The following is a 19,029-nucleotide window of genomic DNA, read 5'->3' as shown; positions in this document are numbered from 1 at the left end:
TAGCGGACACGCTGCGCTCATTAGCATAATCACCTGGTCAGATGTGTTTTTTTCGACGGCGTGACAGCGTGACGGCGTGGCCCTCGAGTCACCGCCGGCTTGTGGTTAAAATTAAAAAAAAAGGTTATTTTTCCCCACGACTTTAAAGTTTCAGTTTCACTTGAAACCTCAAGCCCTTTTTAAAAAAAAAGGTCACTTCCTGTTTCCACCGTCTGACACGTCTACGTGCTGATCTCGCTCGCTGTGGATTGGGGGCGGGGCTTGATTGCGCGTCTCCCGTGTCTGCCGCTCTTATTTCCCCCCGGCCCGCGCTCACAGGAACAGAGGGAGCATGCTCAACGCCACTTTGGAGGACGTGGCGGCGCGGGGCGCGAGGAGCACGGCGTACGCCGCGGTGTTCGGCGCCGTGGCGGCGTTGGGCCTGCCCCTCAACGCCGCCGCGCTGTGGATCCTGCTCACCCGCAACAACCTCAAGTCGCCCAGCGTCGTCTTCATGGTCAACCTGGCGCTCTCGGACCTGCTGCTCGTCGCCGCCCTGACCACGAGGGTCTACTTCTACGCCGCGGGCGTCTGGCCCCTCGGCGTCCTGGCGTGCGTCTGGTTCACGATGCTCTTCATCAACAACGTGCGCTCCAGCGCCATCTTCATCACCTTCATCAGCGTGGACCGGCTGTTGGCGGTGGTCTACCCCGTGAGGTCGCGACACCGGCGGACGGCGGCCAACGCCTGGAAGGCGGCGGCGCTCGTCTGGCTCTTCGTGATGGCGGCGAACGTCCCCGAGAGCCTGGACTTCGCCGATTTCCTGAACAACTCCAGCGAATCCGGCTGTTTCGAATTCTCCCGCGGGCCTCGAAGGTCCGTCGCGGCGTACGCGTCGCCCGCGTTGGTGCTCGCCATGCTGGCGGTGAACGTGGCGTCCACCGCCGCGGTGTCTCTGACTCTGCGCGCGCGCCTCAACGACTCGGCGAGGGTGAAGAACAAGGTGAACGTCGTGCTGATCTTCGCCGTGAACCTGGCAATGTTCGCCGTGTTCTTCTTGCCCGCGTCGCTGGCCGTGTTCTTCGTCGGCTCGGCGCCGACGCCCACGCCGCTCGTCTGCCTCGCCAGCGTGAACTGCTGCCTGGACCCGCTGCTGTACTACTTCTCCTTCGACGGCTTCTGGAGGAGAGCTGAGCACGAGCGTCCGTGTCGGGGTGTACGAGACGAGGGAACGTCTCCGTCGGGTTTCTTTGTGTCTCCGCACCCTGAAACTCAGAGGACCGATGACACGCTGCTTCAAACATAGACTTCAAGAAATGGAGGCCGGTTCCCAAACTAAGGACAATGTTTCTGAAATCAACTGTTATGTCACACACGTTTTAGTTTCTTCTTCTGTGCTTTTTGTTTTTAACTGTGTTTTTATGTTTATAACTACGTGTTTCTTATGTTTTTATGTTTATAACTACGTGTTTCTTGTGTTTTTATGTTCATAACTATGTGTTTATTGTGTTTGTTTGTAACTATGTGTTTCTTGTATATTCAGTGAGAGTGTGTTTATGGTGTTTCTTTGTTTGTAACTTTGTGTTATGTTTTTAATATTTTTAACTGTTTCTTATGTTTTTTCATTTATAACTTTGTGTTTATGGTCTTTCTTTGTTTGTAACTATGTGTTTCTTGTGTTTTTATGTTTATAACTATGTGTTTATGGTGTTTATGGTCTTTCTTTGTTTGTAACTGTGTTTCTTATGTTTTTTTGTTTATAACTGTGTTTATTGTGTTTCTTTGTTTATAACTATTTGTTTCTTATGTTTTTTGTTTATAACTATGTGTTTATTGTGTTTCTTTGTTTATAACTATGTGTTTATGGTGTTTATTGTGTTTCTTTGTTTATAACTATGTGTTTATTGTGTTTCTTTGTTCATAACTGTGTTTATGGTGTTTTTTCTTTATAACTGTTTCCCATGTTGCTGCCTAAGGGTGACCTTCCTTACAGGTCACCCTCGAAAAAGAGATTTTTAATCTCGCTGGGACTCACCTGGTTAAATAAAGCATCAATTAAAACAAAAGTCTCAGTTTTATTGTTCATAACTAATAAGAGTCCATCCTAAAACTACTCACAGCTAAAAATAAACAGACACTTATTTTAACCAAACACGTTTTGACATATTTGTGCATCTTTTACACCGATTTTCAAACCAATATAACTTTAATAAAAAGTCCTCCTGCTTTGTCTTAAAAAAAAGTGAGTTAAGATTATATATTTTGACAAAATGCATTCAAGAGATCTCTGGAGAGTTGTAACACTGTGCATGCTGCGAAGAATGTAAAGTATGGAAGTATGTGGCGTGTTCTGGTTCCTATAAAAAAAACTTAAAGGGACAGCGTTGCATTTTGTGTGTGTTCGTCACCAAATAATTGTATTCAAATAAACAATAAATAAATAAAAATACACCATCCAATAAAAAATAAAAAGAACATTTGAAGACATATCTGCATAAAACATAAAAGCCCGACCCCAGCTTCAGCTCAGGGTTGAGACATTATCTTCCTTCATCCTTTTAGCTTTTCTTTTGATTACTTTTCACACCATTTGACTCGCGTGTCTTTCTTTTCTTCCTTTTTCTCTTCTTTTGTCGGTGGCTCTCGAGTCTGACGCTTTTCATCCTAAAAGGGTCTCGAGTTAAAACGATCTAGATGTTGAATCTGGACGTTTTTCTTTTTTTTCTTTCGCAGTAAAAACCTTCATCTTCAAAACGACATCGCAGCTCGTTTCTCATGTATCTGGGCTGCAACGCAGTCAAACCACAGGAACCGCTCCGGTTTCCTGTGACCGTGTGTCTTCGTGCCTGAGCTCACGTCCGCGGTCTGAACTTTCACTTTACTTTTCGCTTAGTGACCATTTTACGAGTCGTTTATATACGAGCCTCCAAAATAAAGTCCTCTGGGCGGCTTTTTTCTCGCTTTTTTTTCATGACCCTTTTGATTAAAAATGTTGGAGATCAGCGAGGAGGAGGCGGTCCCCCGAGCGCCTCTATGTATATACGTTTAATGTGACCTTTGACCTCTCCGGGGAGGAAGCTTTTAGAGGCTTCCTCTACACAGACAGCCTACGAGCCGCTGTCTGCTCAGGCCACCAAGTCAAATACATGTTCGTGCCCGACGCGCCAGAACAGTGTGTGTGTGTGTTTGTGTGTGTGTGTGCGACGGCCTTCAAGTTTCAAGTTTCAAGTTTTATACAAGTATAATCTTTTTACAAGTATAAAATTCTATATATTTCATTTATGTGCAAAACAAAACAGCCGACAAAAGTAAAATAAAGAAAGAATAAAAGAATAAAAAAAACAAGAAAAAAAAAAAAAAAGAAAAGTAATAACAAAATATATATAACATAATATATAATACATGGCAATAATATATATATATAAAATATACACTAAAAAAATATATATTTATGTTTTATATATATATATATATATATATATAATGTATATATATATATATATATATATATAATATAAATAAAATATAAGATATATACAGAATATGTTGAGATATTTTTCTGGTGTATTGGTGTAGTATAGTTCAGTCCTTGTTCTCTCAGCAGCCTGACTGCCTGCCTGGCCTGACTGTCTGTGTCTGTCTGACGCACTTGATTACTCTGATGGCGCTGTCGCCTGCCTGGCTGAGGGGTGGGGTGTTGGTGGTTCGGGTTGTCTATTGTCATCCATTGGCCTTGGTGGCTATGGCCACGATGTGTGTATATGTCAGGATCTCACCTCCTGCTCACCTCAACGATGTACTGAACCCCGACGCACTACCCTGTGCCCGGGGCGCTCCGGGGCGGTGCAGTTCGGTGATGGGCGGTGATGCAACCTGTCACTCTCGATGGGTGTGGTGTGTGTAGTTCTCCTGAGGGATGGGGGGGCATTGTGAATTTCAGTTAAGGAAAGGAAATACAGGCGTTGTGGGCTTTTTCACCGGTGTGGTGTGGTGCGGTCCATGTGAGGTCCTCGGAGATGTGCACGCCGAGGAACTTGAAGCCGAGCGGATTGCTTTTGCACGCGGTTGAAAATTGTCTTGATTTGTGTGAGGAGACAAATAAATGTTCTCAGAAGCAAACCGCTACACACCGTGTGCTCAGGGTTCACTGTGTTCACTGTTTAGTTGTGTGAGTTACTGTGTGTGTGTTTGTGAGTATGTGATTGTATGTGTGTTTGAGTGTGAGTGTGTGTGTGTGTGTGTGTGTGTGCATGTGTGTGTATGCGTGTGTGTGTGTGAGTGTGTTTCCTCAGGTGTCTGCTCGACACGGTCAGCCGACCACTGAGGAAACACACACACACACACACACACACACACACAGACACACAGTCTTCCTCTCTCATTTCTCTTTTTCCGAGCATACACGAACATTAACAGGTGCATAAATAACATTTTTTAAAAGGTGCATTCAGGGTCTGCGTGCGTCGCCGGCCAAAGGAGCGTTGAGGCGCGGTGGCCGAGCGGGCCTCGGGCCTCGGGGGGGGGCGGCCGTTCAGCAGCTGTGGTGACGGTGGAGAGTCGGGGAGCTCAACGTGTCGCCTTCAGATGACAGTAAAGGGGGCGGAGTCACCAGCATCCTCAAGGCAACAAAAGAGAGAGAGAGCTCTTCTCTGATTGGTCCATTGGTTCTCAACCTTTATTAAGTGATGTAACACCTGAGAAATAGTTTTTTAAGCATTTTGGGTTGAAAACATATTTTATACTCAGTATTTAACTTATACTATATAACATATGTACAATTCAGTTCATGAACTTACACTGTTATCAAAGGCTTTCTTTTGAATGGATGCTAAGGATGGGTTATCAAAGAACTAATTTCCTTTTAAAAGTGTGTATTCTATTCTCCTTTTAAATATATTTAGGAGCGAGCGAGCGACAGAGAGAGAGAGAGGGAGGGAGCGAGCGAGGGATCGAAAGAGAGAAGAAGAGAGAGAGAGAGAGCGAGGGGGAGCGAGAGATAGGGAATGAGAGAGGGAGAGAGAGGGAGTGAGAGAGGGAGAAAGCAAGGGATCGAGAGAGATAGTTAGAGAGAGGGAGCGAGAGAGAGACAGTGAGAGAGAGGGGACGAGAGAGGGGGGCCGCCAGAGGGAGGATGCTCTGTCTCTTTGCCTTTCTCTCCCTCCTCTCATCCCCCCTTCCAGCTGTCAGTGGGAGTATGCGTGGGCGCTGCACTCTGTCACACACACACACACACACACACACACACACACACACACACACACACACACACACACTAGCTGGATAGCCGGGCAGAGAAGAGGGGCGGATGGAGAGATGAGTTTAGTGACAGTGATTATGCCTGAATGGAGAGAACGATGGAGGCATCAGGAGGAGAGGGGGGGGGGGGGGGATGGAGGGAGGAAGGAAGGGATGGAGGGAGGGAGTGATGGAGGGAGGACGAGATGGAGGAAGAGAGGGAGAGAGCTGGGGAGGAAAGGACGGAGAGAAGAAATGATGAAAGGAGGGAGAAAGGGATGGAGGGAGAGAGGAAAGGATGAAAGGAGGGAGAGAGGGATGGAGGGAGAGTGGAAAGGATGAAAGGAGAGATGGAGGAAAAAGACCGACCAAACTGCGTCTCTCGATGACTTCTCGACCTCTCAGCCGTGTTCCTCGTGTTCCTCGATGAAGATGAACTCGTGTCATTGATCTGAGTTCATCACCTCACAGCCGATGATGCGTCCACCGGGCCGGCTTAGCGACTACAGCTCGTGTGTGTGTGTGTGTGTGTGTGTGTGTGTGGGGGGGGGGGGGGGTGCAGCGAGGGCTCGTTAGGAGGATATAAATCGACGAGGGAAACAAAACGGCGACATCGACTTCCTCCACGGCGCCGAAGAACACGCACGGTGTTTCTTGACGACCTCCGACCTCCGAGCGTCCTGGTCTCCTGGCGTCGCGCATCATTTAAATCCTTCACATCATTTACGTATGACATCATCTCTCAGTTCTTATTGTCTCATCATCGTAGAAACCTGAACCGTGACGCACGTCAGCTCCAGGTGAAACGCACATTAAACTACTCAGCCAGGTCAGATTGCTTCACACACAGACACACACACACACACACCACACACACCACACACACACACACCACACAGACACACCACACACACACACACACCACACACACATACCACACACACACCAACACAGCTTGACAGAAACTTTTGGCTTTCTATTTTCTTTCTTCGCCTCCTCCCCGGACACAGTGTGATATTACATTAGCTTTATGGTTTTCCATTATACACTCTGCAGGGTGGTGGTGGTGTGTGTGTGTGTGTGTGTGTGTGTGTGGGTACGGGGGCCCGGTGGGCTCAATGTGGGTCAATAATGGGCTGGACCTCGAGAGAGAAGAGGCAGAAAAATGTCCCCAAAAAATGTCCATTTTCAGCAGCTTCTAATTTTCGAGAACGAACTGATGGAAAATAAAGTTATTATACTCAGAAAGTATAAACTGCCCACCCCCTCCTCCTGTGGTTCCCTTCCTTCCTCACTCCTTCGCTTCCTCCCTCCCATCCTCCTCCATCCCTTCCTCTCTTCCTCCTTCCTTTCATTCATTTCTCCATCCCTTCCCTCCCTCTCATCTTCCTTCCTTCCTCATTCCCTCCCTCCTTCCCATCCTCCTTCCTCCCTTCCGTCCCTCCCTCCATCCCTCTTTCCCTCCATCCCTCCCTCCCTCCTTCCCATCTTCCTTCCTTCCTTCCTCACTCCCTCCATCCCTCCTTCCTTCCCTTCCTCCCTCCCATCCTCCTTCCTCCCTCCCTCCCTCCAAATTTGTACATACTTTGGTATTTGTCCTTGTGCTCTGCTTATCTTCCTGTCTTCATATCTTCATATCTTCTTATCTTCTTATCTTCATATCCGTCCATCTATCTTTCCCTCTTTTTATCCAGTCTCCTGGGCTCCTGATACGATCTATAACAATAACTATAATTGTTTTTTCTTGAAAACAAAGCAATAAACACACACAGACATGAGGTTGTTCTTTAAGAAGCTGAACTTATTCAATTCATGCAACTGTTTCGTGATGATGATGATGAAGAAGAAGATGATCATATTTCTGCATCTTCAGGCAAGTATAACAAATAGCTGCGGTATGCAACTCACACACAATGAGCCTCTCGTATCGACGGCATCATGTGTGACGCCATCGGAACTCAAACCGGTTCCGTTGAGTCCACTTCAGCCGCGCAACGTTGAGGTCCTGTGTGCGCGTGGTCGCGGACTCGAGATGCCCGTCTCAACTGTTCTCGTGACGGATCCCTCCTCGTGCGTGAAGTGGACTGGGATGCTCCAGAGAGAGCAGAAGGGAGGGAGGAGGAGGAGGGGAGGGCGGAGGATGAGAGAGAGAGAGAGAGCCTGAATTAATCTCTCTCTCTCTCTCTCACACTCCTCTCACGCCGTTTCACTCCCACTCTCAAACTCCCTCTCTTGCTCTCCCTCTCTCTCACCCCCTCTTACTCCCTCTCAATCCCTTTCTCTCCCTCTCTCTCCCTCCCTCTCACCCCCTCTCTCTCTCTCTCTCTCTCTCCCCCCCTCCTCCCCCACGTGACGTCGCTCGCGCTGGTCCCGGGCTGCGCCGCTGCCGCTCCTCCAGTCCCGTCTGCGCGCCGTTGCCGCTCCAGTCGCTCCGCTCCTCCAGTCCCGTCCGCGCGCAACCTGCGGTGCGACGCGCGCGTTTCTACGGTGCGGCGAACAGACGCGTTTTTGCGGACACCCCCGGTGTCCTTCGTCCTCCTTACTCATCCTCTTCTACTTCTGCTTTTTTCTTCTTCTCCTCCTCCTCCTCCACGCTGCCTGGCTTGTCCCACATAGCGGTGAACTGTTTCCACACTGAAGAGAGAGAGAGAGAGAGAGAGAGAGAACCCGAGGCGCTGACTAAGAGGGAGAAGGCGGACAGGAGAAGGAAGACGGATAAAGAGAGAGGGAGGAGAAAAAGGAAGAGAAGTGGCCGCGTAGAGCTGCGTCTCCACTCGAGAAGATGCTGAGGATAGCCGGCGTGCTGGCCGTCGTGGCCCTGGGGCTGAGCGCCGCGCGCACCAAAGGTACGGTAGGTGAAGGGCAACTCGCGCATCTGCGCGCGCGCTGCACACACACACACGGCTTCATTACTGAGAGAGAGAGAGAGGGGGGGGGGAAGAGAGAGAGAGAGAGAGAGAGAACGTGGCCGGAGAGGCTGGACGCAGAGACACGTACGTCCATCTGACTGAGAACTGATGGCGCTGATTGCCGTGTGTGTGTGTGTGTGTGTGTGTGTGTGTGTGTGTGTGTGTGTGTGTGTGTGTGTGTGTGTGTGTGTGTGTGTGTGTGTGTGTGTGTGTGTGTGTGTGTGTGTGTGTGTGTGTGTGTGTGTGTGATGCTTTCCTGCAGTGTGGCTCTTTTGGACTTGTGGAGACATGAACACTTATTCATCTCTGTATCACCGCACAACCCCAAATAGCACTTGAGGGTATTTGTTTTTTTCATCTCCCATGCGAACACAAGATTTATGTATAGGTGTGCAACACTGAGCCTCCTCGGGAATTAGGATTAGGCATTATTCATGCGGTTCATGTGGATCACGACCGTGTATATGGATGATTTGTTGGATGCTGGAGAAACATTGGGTTTTCCAAGTGGAGAGGATCATCTCTCAAGTTGTGTTCTCGTGGAAGCAGCATTTGGGATCTTCCATATCTCTTTTTAAAAAATGTATTTTTTTGTTGTGGCATATTTCAGATAAAAAATTGCCCAGATTATCATTTAAACCGCGAGTGTGGCGGTGAGAGTGTCTCGTCGCGTGGTGACAGATCTCGTCTCTTTTGCAGACGCCATAATAAATACATAAATACATCAATCTGTGAGTGAAGCGCTACGATGTGGACGCCCTCCTCCTCCTCCTCTTCTTCCTCCTCCGCGGGCGCCGGGACCGCCAGACTTATCTCGCAGGAACACGAGGACACATCGTCAGATCTGCCCTCGTCAGCAGCAGCTGCTCCGCCACGTTTGAGGATTGATGAATCGTACGCGTCGCCTACACGATACGTGCGAAATCAGGCTTTTTATTTCACATTTCACAGCTGCGATCGTTAAAAAACGGCAGAAAAACAACAACAACATAAAGTATTCCCCAAAAAAGCCGCCCGAGAGATACTAATGAGTAATGACCCGAAAAGGTTACGGTGGGCGCTCAGTCGCCGAGCTATTTTTAGGTCCGCGGTGCAGCGGGACCGCTCCATCCTCCAGCGGGCTCGCAACAGGTCGCTGCTAATCAACTCCCCGCAGACGGAGGCTGTTTTTCTTCTTCTTCTTCTCTCTTTTTTTAATTTAACGCAGCCGAGTAACAAGGTGACACCTTGTCAGTGTTGACGTCTGGCAGCAGCCAGTGGGATAAGCTGTCGTCCTCGACTCTGTGTGTGTGTGTGTGGAAGGACAACATATGCTAATGGTGCCGTTAGAGGCCGTGACCCCTGGCCCAGAGGTCAAGCTGTTGCCTTGTATGCATTTACATTTAAATTGCCACTCTCATCACGCGCCGCGGCGGGAGGACATTGTGCATGAATGTGAGTTCTTACATGTAATACTGCAGGTCGCAGCAGGAAAAGTTGCATATATGTGTATTTTATTTTTTAAACTTTCATAACCAGAGCCCCGGCCTGTGAAGTAAACACATTACTGCCGAGTCAACAGGGGGGGGGGGGAGGTGGGGAAGGGGGGCCGAGCCCAACATGATGCTAATTGATTCCCTCCGGTCCGCCGTGCGGTGCAGTTAAAATGCAGTTAAAATCCAACGCAGGAGGAAATAAGAGCTGCAGCGTCTCCGGGACGTGGAGCCTTTCCCGCCTTTTCCCTTTCAACCGCCACGGTGGGATTCGTGAATATATATATATATATATATATATATATATAAATATATATACATATAATATATATATATACATATAATAGTATTATATATATTATATATATATACATATAATATTATTATAATACACATATATATATATAAAATATATATATATATATATAAAATATATAATAATATTATATATATAATATATATAAATACAAAATAATATATATATATGTATACATATATATATATTATTATATTATATATGTATAAATATATATATACATACATGTATATATATAATTAATATATATATATATATATACTCAGCAGCTCCCGCGACTCATTTTCTGTTTAGCCACCGCTAAAAAATAAGTGCCTTGTGTGCGTCTTTATATGTGTGTGTCTCTATATATATGTGTGTGTGTCTCTATATATATGTGTGTGTCTCCATATATGTGTGTGTCTCTATATGTGTGTGTGTGTCTCTATATATATGTGTGTGTCTCTATATGTGTGTCTCTATATGTGTGTGTGTCTATATATATGTGTGTGTGTGTGTCTCTATACATATGTGTGTGTCTCTATATGTGTGTGTGTGTCTCTATACATATGTGTGTGTCTCTATATGTGTGTGTGTCTCTATATGTGTATGTGTGTCTCTATATGTGTGTGTCTCTCTATGTGTGTGTGTCTCTCTATGTGTGTGTGTCTCTATATGTGTGTGTGTCCACTTCATGCAGAAGGATGCGGTTCACAAAAGGAGTTATTGCGTCGGCGGTTTCCTCGGTCCCGACCGCGTCGAAGCCCAAGGAGCCGTGCAGTTTGTTTCTTTTCCGCCCGGAGACTCGTCTTTGTGCGGGAACTCCGAGTCGTATGAACTCTGAATTTAGATAGCTCATTACCAGCGCGGCGCATTTTAATTCAGCCCCTCTTTGTGCGGCGGCCCTCTCTGCCTCTTTACTACGACCAGATGAACACCACCGCGCGTGTTTTCTTTTCTTCCCTCCGCCTGTAAACAGGAGTGTGTTACTCAACCTTTTTTTCCCGCCTCCTCGGAGAAACGGCGGGGTTAATTGACGCGAGCGCTATCGTTCGTGGTGTATAACGCGGAAGCGCCGCTTTGAATCTCGCGTTTAACGGCCTCGGGAAGTTTTCTTAAAAAAACAGTCGTTCGCCGTAAAATGACTTGACTGGCCGAGCGGTCGACGGAGAGGGGGATGAAATACCTTCCCCCGCCGCCTCGGTGGGAAACGAGTCACGAGCTGCACACCCACACCGCCCTCCATCTTTACTCCACTTCTCTTTTTGACTTCAGCTCTGTCTTTTCTTTTTAAATGTAAGAAGGGAGGAGGAGGAGGGGGAGGAGTCAAAGTGTCTGTGAGTTCAGTAAGTTGTCCGGTCGTCTTCTGGGCTTTTTTCCCTCTCTTCTTCTTTTCCTTCTTGTCTCTTGTTGTTGTTTTCTTCGTGTCTTTCTCACGGCTGACCGTACTCGGCGGCAGATATTCGATTTCAACCTCACGCAGCGAGAGAAGAGAAGAAGAAGAGAGAGAGAGAGAATGTGACCCTAGGAGTCTCAGTGTGCAGCGATCCACAAACACACACGTTGTCTTTTATTTATGTCGGCGTTGGAATGTATTTGTGAATCTTTGTGTCTATCTGTCGGACCCTCACACACACACACACACACACACACACACACACACACACACACACACACACACACACACACACACACACACACACACACACACACACACACACACACACAGAGGCTGTTATTAGTTACATGTAGGGGCGGCCCTAGGCGAGCTTCACTCGTGGCGCCCCCCCCCCCCCCCCCCAAAAAAAATTACAAACGATTTTGCACAAAAACGGAATTTCAACTTTCAAACGCTCTTTTGCCCTGCAAGACTGAATTTCTTTCAAATAAACAGAACAACGATCGCAACAATGAACAAACATTAAATAAAGAACAAAATCCCTGAGAAAATGTCACGTCTGTGCTGAACTACGCTCCGGCTACGCCCCCCCTGATCAACGGTGCACATTCACTCTCTCGTCGTGCCCAAAATAATGTGAGCGCCTACGGCTGCCTGTAATTCAGGTAGCTCTATAGCTCAGCATGATGAGTGTTTGACTGGACACCTGGAGATGTGTGTTCAATTCCAGGACAAGACAGCTTTTTTCATCATTTTTTTTTTTACATTGAATTTACATGACGTGGTGTATACTTCACGTAGGGACACATGATGCATGAATATGTTCACAGACTCAAAGCGCCACCTACTGGCTCAACTGGACTTTGTCCAATCTGCCCCAAACTTCTCGTGCTCGTTACAAGTCACGGCCCGAGTCAAGTCCGACCGGCGTGCCTGCGTCCTCGGTCCTCGCTCATCTGCGCCGGCGTCTACCCGACCGGCGCAGATGAGCGAGGACCCGTTCGACGCCGTTTGCAGCTTTAATGTTTTTTTTGTTTTCTGTTCTGTTAATGGCTGGTATTGCCGTCAAAATATTGGTTGGAGATATAGATGGGGGCGCAAAAAAAAACTGCCCAGAAAAAAAAAAAACCTCCCTAGTTACATGTACATGATGGTCTGGCCTGACTCGCCGTGTGTGTCCTCAGGAGGTCACGCCGAGCCGACCCGGTCCTCCTCTCCGCCAGCTGGGTCCGGTCGACCTTTTTTTTTCTTTCTCGGAGGGAATGATCCGAGGGGGAAGATGGAGAGAATTAGAGGCCGAGCGAGAGAGCGAGAGAGAGAGCGAGAGCTCCCGCTCACCTCGCCATCGCCTCGCCGCCACCTCGCCCTCCCCTCCCCTCCCCGCCGCCGTCCGCGTCCTCTTCCCGCGGCGTCATCTGTTCTTACAGATGAAGCGTCGAGGCGCTGCAGCTGCGTTCCGCTCCGTAGCGTCTATATTAAGTTAGCCTGACGCATATTAACTATGACTGCAATATTAAAAACGTTGATGCACACGGTCCTCCCTCTCGGCCCGCTGCGACGAGACGGAGAGCCAAAGGAATACTTTTGACCTTTTTGTTCGCATCATTCTCTCCATTTCGTTCACCGGGAAAAAAACGGCAAATTAAAGTTTTTTGCAAGAAAACAAATGAGTATATTTCTGGAAGCTCGTGCAGAGCTGTGTTCAGTGTCGGGCGTCACTTCTCAGCTTCTCCTGAAAGTGACTCGCGACATGTTTGTGTCGCTCGCGTTGTGAAAACTATATACGGCTATTTTGTTTTCCCTGCTAAGGAGGCCCCGCCCCCCCATCCTACAGCCGCTATAGAAAGAAAAATGTCTGCATGAATCCTGCTGCTTTGTTGTTGTTGTTGTTGTTTGGAGGGCGTGTGTTTTCCACTTGGCTCTAAACTTCAAATTGTACATTATCAAAGTGACATTTGCACAGGTGGAGCTTTGTGCAGGAAAGAACCGTCATGGATGAAGCGTTTTTATACTCCCGGCATAACTGGGCCACTGACGCGCACACACACACACACACACACACACACACACACACACACACACACACACACACAGCTCCCACTCTCCCCTCCGTAAAGGTGCACTCTGGTTCCCTGTGGCTGTTGCCCGCAGGCTGTGTAATTGCATTCCCAAACACACACTGTGTGTGTGTGTGTGTGTGTGTACCCGCGTCGAGGTCAACTCCCGAGGAGCGTGAACTCTCTGCTGGTTTTTTGTTTCGTTTTTTTCAAGGGGACGCTGAAGGCCTCATTTGTCCATGTGTGTTTTGGGAGACATCACCACCTCCCCCGAGAGAGAGAGAGCGAGAGAGCGAGAGAGAGAGATTTTTTTTTTTTTTGATTTTTGAAAAACACTTTATTTCACATTTTCTCAGCTTTTACATAGCTTCTTAAAAATAAAGTGCTTAAAAAAATTAGGTTGTTAAAAATAAAAAACACCACAACCAAAAAACAAAACATTAAAAACAAATAAAACATGTTTTACCTCATAAAAAGTGGTGCAAACTCCAGCTCCTCTTCCACCACAGAGCAAACAATACCGTTAAAACACCAGCGTTGTTTAAAAGCATCCAGGTCTCCAATGTGTTTATAAAATCTGAACTCCAGCCAGAGTCTGGCTCTGATGTTACAGAGCCACACTGCCTTGGCCTCCTGCCCCTCTCTGTTTTCCACCCGGGACTTCCTTGTTAAATAAATGGCCATTTTGGCTTCGCCGGATAAAAAAATTAAGGAGCTGCCATTTTCTTTTCCGTCTTTTGTAGGCAGCTCCCATGATAAAAACCTTCTCTGTAAAGCCACATTAAAAGACTAAAACCAATGTTAAAAGAGCGAAGAAACTCAAAAGTCTCTTACACTCGTTAAAACATGGTAAATAGTCTCCCGGAGGTCACAGAAGGGCACTGGCTCAGGACAGCGGGATTGATTACTGAAATAAAAGCGTTGGACGCGACAGTACCGTGTAAAATCCGCCACTGGAGGTCAGCGGTCCTTTTCTTTAGGGGAGGCTTGTATAGGACCCCCCACTGCGGGCCAGGGCCTCCATGCCCAAGTCTCTCTGACCACACAGTGGGCGGTCTGTTGCACAGTCCGGACCTGTTGATGCTCTTCACGAGGTTAAAATACAAAGTCTTCTTGTCTGCTTTGTTCAGTGTGCAGTTTTCTGGGTGGGTTGTCCTTAGCAGGGGGCCGGTGAGTCCCCCTAGCCCCGGGCTGAGGGAGATGTTTGGGAAGGGGTCTGCAGGGTCCGGCTCTGTTCTCCGCTGGCTGTAGTCATTGAGGAGGCTCCTCTCCAACCCGGTCAGCCTCTGCCTCCACAGCTCCAGGAGCCTCCTCGCCACCCGGTCGGAATGCATCCCCAGCAGGGAGCCCAGGGCCGGGGGGTCGCTCAGCGTCGGCCCCACTGCATCCACCAACTGCTGCAGGCAAAGAGTCTTTGTTCGCAGCAGCGCCCCCGTTAGTCCAGGGGTGACGCTGCTGCTAATGTCCATTCTCGCTTTATAAATTAATGGTTCTCTCAACAACCAGAACAGAGAGTCAGACTGTGAGCACCTTTCGTGTTTAAAAAGGGCCCACGACTTAAAAACACCCTGATAAAAAGGAGGCAGCCTACTTAGTTTAAAAAGCTGGGGTCTACTAAAAACAGAGCAGTATCCAGCCCTAGGTTGTCAGCACGTCTGAGGATGCAGCTGGCCACGTCTCGCCACACTAAAAACCCCGGACTCGTTAAAAACTTCTGAACAAACTGTAATCTAAAAGTGGCCGTCCGGCTGGCCAGGTGGACAAGGCCCTGTCCCCACTCCTCTCTGGCTAAAAACAGCACCCCCTGTGGCACCCAGTGTAGACCCTCCCAAAAGAAATCCACCATCTTCTTTTGTATGTTGGCTAAGAAGCCAGAGGGAGGGTCTAAAACGGTCAACCTGTGCCACAGTTGGGATGCAATAAGATTGTTTAAAACCAGTAGGCTGTCCACCAGATGGCAGTATCTGGGCGATGGCACTGAAGTGCTAACCAGCTAGCCTGCTAACAAGCTTCACCACAATATTCAACCTCTGAGGAGTCCGTCCTCCCCCCTGCCCTGAGAAGATCCACTGTTATTCCCTCCCAGAAATCTCCAGCATCAGCATGTGACTACCGACCCCGACGCCCTCACCTCGGTGGTGGTCGCAGGAAATGCTGAGAGGCTGATAAGGACCCACTCTCGCCCTCCCCTCCTCATGGACCCGCCGCGGTTGCTTGTATACAAACAGATCCACCGCGGATGCTCTCTCAGGTACTGCACACACCACACTCTCTCATCTGGACAGCCAGAGGGGGTGCAGACTGCTGTTCATTGATTATAGTTCAGCTTTCAACACCCACCTCCCTCCCCTCCAAGCGGCAAGCTGAGCTGATTGACTGATTTGGCCCTGTATTGCCTGGCTTGGATCTCCTGACCGGCCACACGCCAGGTGGTCAGGGTGGGCAGGTTACACCTCAAATCCTCACCTCTTGAACACACAGGATCCCCTTGCGTCCGTCCTCATCCCCCCTCCACACATGACTGTGGCACCAGGGCCAGCTTCAGCTCTCAACCATCATTTGCGGATGGATGACACTGTTGGGGCCTGGGCCTGATCTCCGACAGCGTGGAAGGCCTACCTGGAGGAGGATGATCTGTCAATCTGGTCTGAAGGACATGGCCTCATCATGACATGTCAAAACTAAGGAGCTGATTGTGGACTTTAGGAGGTGTGGACACACAGACGTACTCACTACACACTGGATTTGGGCACTTAACAGAGGGAGAGGGAGTACTCTCATCTACATGGAGGGAGATTCCGAGGGGATCTGACATGGGTAACAAACACACTCTGAACAGAGAGGCAGGCAGGCGCCAGGCCACCTCAGGCAACTGAGAGTAAGGATTTCCCAGAGTTCCCTTCAGTCCTTCTTCCAGTTTCTAGAGGCGTCCTGACAGGAAGCCCTGACAGGAAGCATTGGGTTTGGCAATAACAGCAGAACAAGGAAGGCTCTACAGAGCAGAGTGAGCGTGCGGCACTATTGGAACACTATTGAACCACACTCCCCCACCCTGCCACCAGGGTACCAGGGCAGAGAGCCCGCAGGGATCGGATCGAGAGGATCACACCCAAACAACAGGCTGTTCAGCTGCTGCGGTCAGGCAGGCGCGCCTCCGTCGTCTGCTGCAAGAAAGAACAGAGACTGAGGAGTTTCTTCCTCCAGGCCATCAGTTGAACTCCGACCTCCACCCACCCCCCATATGAGACCACACACACCACCTCTCTGCACACACACACACACACACACACACACACATACTGTGTTGTTTTTGTTGTTTTTATTTGTAAATAGTGTGTACTCGTTGCTACACATTCCTGCCTGGCATTGCCTTTTTTTTCACTGCACACCCTGTGTGTGTATGTGACAAATAAAACATCTTGAATCTTGAATCTTGAATCTACTCTACCTTTAAAAGACATCTGGGGGAGCAGCCACTTCCACTTGGAAAGTTTCCCCTCTATCTCCTCTGTGACGCCCTCCCAGTTCTTCTGGACCATGCTCGGTTTCCCCAGGTATATTCCTAAATATTTAAAACCGTCCGTCTTCCATATGAGTTTTGAGGAAGAACCGGGAGGCCACGCCACTCCCCCACAGCGAGGGCTTCGCTTTTCTTCCAGTTCACCCTCGCTGATGATGCTGTGCTAAAATCATGTACTATTTGATTTAAAAGGTTTACATCTTTTTGGCTTTTAATAAAAACAACGACGTCGTCGGCATACACCGATAAAATCATTCTTCCATTAAAACCAGGTAAAACTAAACCATGCAGGCTAGAGCGTATTTTAATGAGGAGGGGCTCGAGAGTGTAGAGCATCCCGGACAGAGCACAGCCCTGCGGACCTCTACTCACTCTAAAAGGAGCACACAGCCTGCCGTTTATCTTCAGCACACTCTCAACATTACTGTACAACACCTTGATCTTAGCTATGAAACCAGCGCTGAACCCAAACTTCCCCAGAACTTTCCAGAGGAAGCCGTGTTCAACGCGGTCAAAAGCCTTTTCCTGATCTAGAGAAATCAGACCAGTATCCATACCCAACGAGCTGGAGACCTCCAAAACGTCCCGAATGAGGTGGACGTTGTCCACCATGGACCTGCCGGGCACACAGTAGGTCTGGTCCTGATGGAGGACCTGCTCCATAGCTCCCCTCAGCCTGGAGGCCAGGACCCTGGACAGAAGCTTGTAATCCACACACAGCAGAGACACAGGCGCCAGTTACCGATGTCCTGCGGGTTTCCTTTTGGCAGTAGCGTCAGCACTGCCTCCGCAGGACATCGGCATGGAACCAGAGGCCAGACTCTCGTTGAAGACGTCTAGGATGTCCCTTCCGAGGACATCCCAATATTTCTTGTAAAACTCAGCGGGGAGGCCGTCGATGCCGGGGGCGCGCCCTCCCTGCATTCCCTGCAGGGCAGCTTTCAGCTCTTGGGGGGTTATGGGTCTGTCGAGCTCCTCATTAGTCTCCTCAGAGACCTGAGGCAGCTCCCCACAGAGCCCCTCCGTCGACTCTCCCTCCTCCCTATACTCAGTGGCATAAAGGGAGGAGTAAAACCCCACCGCTCGCTTCCGGATCTGGCTTGGCTCCACAACCGGCTGCCCTGCGTCCGTCAGCAGTGAGTGGATCACTCGCCCCTGCCCACTCCTCTTCTCCAGGCCGAAGAAGAAGCTAGAGGGAGTGTCCATCTCCGCGATGGTCTGGAGTCGGCACCTGACCAGTGCGCCTTGCACTTTTACTTCGAACAGGTCGGCGAGAGCCGCCTTTTTACTTTTGAGGACTTCAATATGTCCTCGATCTCCTGTGGACTCGCTCAAACTTTCTAGGTCCACTATCTCAGTCTCCAGGTCCTTCATAGATCTGGTGACGTCTCTAGTGACGTTGAAAGTGTGCTGCTGACAAAGGAGCTTAATTTCTACCTTACCACGGTCCCACCACTGCCTAAGATTATTAAAATCACTCTTCCTCAGCCTAAAAACGCTCCAAAAATAAAACAACACCTCTCTAAAACTCCTATCGAAGGTTAAAACTGTATTAAAATGCCAATATGCGCTCCTGGGTAAAAAATTCCTAATGACATAAAACCAAAGAGTGATCAGTAAAACCAGCCGGAACAATGCTGGACATTTTAAAAATATTAAGATGGTGCTTAAAAACATAAATACGCTCTAACCTGGCTGAGGAGATCCTTCCTCCCTAACGTGGGACCATGTGTACTGTCGGCAGTCCGGATGCATCCTTCTCCACACGTCCACCAGACCATGAGAATGGACCAGCCTCCTCAGCACCTGCTGTGAAGCTGGATGTGGCTCTGTGTGGTTTCTGTCATTAAAATCATCCTCTGTGCAGTTAAAATCCCCCAAGAATAAAAAATCCTCCGAGGCACAGTCATTTAAAACATCATTAACTTTGGATAAAACAGCTGCCTCTCTGTCCCAGTTGTTGGAGCATAGATATTTATAAAACCACGTTAAAAGGTCGAACCGTGCTTTCACAAAGAACAGCCTCCCTCCACGATGTGTTTGACCTCCAGTGACCGCGGGCTGAAGGCCCTGGAGAAGAGGAAGCCCACTCCTCCGCTGAGGTTGGTGTTGTGGCTCAGGAGGACTTCCCCCCCCCCCTCCCTCCTCCCGTCCGCCTCGTTG

At 48.8% G+C, this 19,029-nt stretch overlaps 2 protein-coding genes across 2 annotated transcripts in view; both read left to right on the top strand.

Moving 5' to 3' along the window:
- Positions 1-331: 331 nt before the first annotated feature.
- Positions 332-1,285, top strand: lpar5b (lysophosphatidic acid receptor 5b). Its single transcript, XM_056441189.1, has one exon. It carries the CDS (start codon positions 332-334, stop codon positions 1,283-1,285), a length of 954 nt encoding a protein of 317 aa, XP_056297164.1.
- A 6,372-nt stretch (positions 1,286-7,657) lies between these two features.
- LOC130211060 (calsyntenin-2-like) overlaps positions 7,658-19,029 on the top strand; it is a 147,477-nt gene continuing 136,105 nt past the window's right edge. The window contains exon 1 of the mRNA XM_056441661.1: positions 7,658-8,060. Coding sequence (XP_056297636.1) covers positions 7,997-8,060 — 64 coding nt within the window. The 5' untranslated portion in view covers positions 7,658-7,996. The remainder of the gene's footprint in view (positions 8,061-19,029) is intronic.

The sequence above is a fragment of the Pseudoliparis swirei genome, chromosome 20 (assembly GCF_029220125.1).
Source record: "Pseudoliparis swirei isolate HS2019 ecotype Mariana Trench chromosome 20, NWPU_hadal_v1, whole genome shotgun sequence".
In the NCBI taxonomy this organism is placed as follows: Eukaryota; Metazoa; Chordata; class Actinopteri; order Perciformes; family Liparidae; genus Pseudoliparis; species Pseudoliparis swirei.
This window is presented reverse-complemented; position numbering and strand designations above follow the sequence as displayed.

Bases quoted from the DNA above. Each gene is read 5' to 3' on its own strand.
- lpar5b (XM_056441189.1), top strand. From the start codon at position 332: ATGCTCAACGCCACTTTGGAGGACGTGGCGGCGCGGGGCGCGAGGAGC.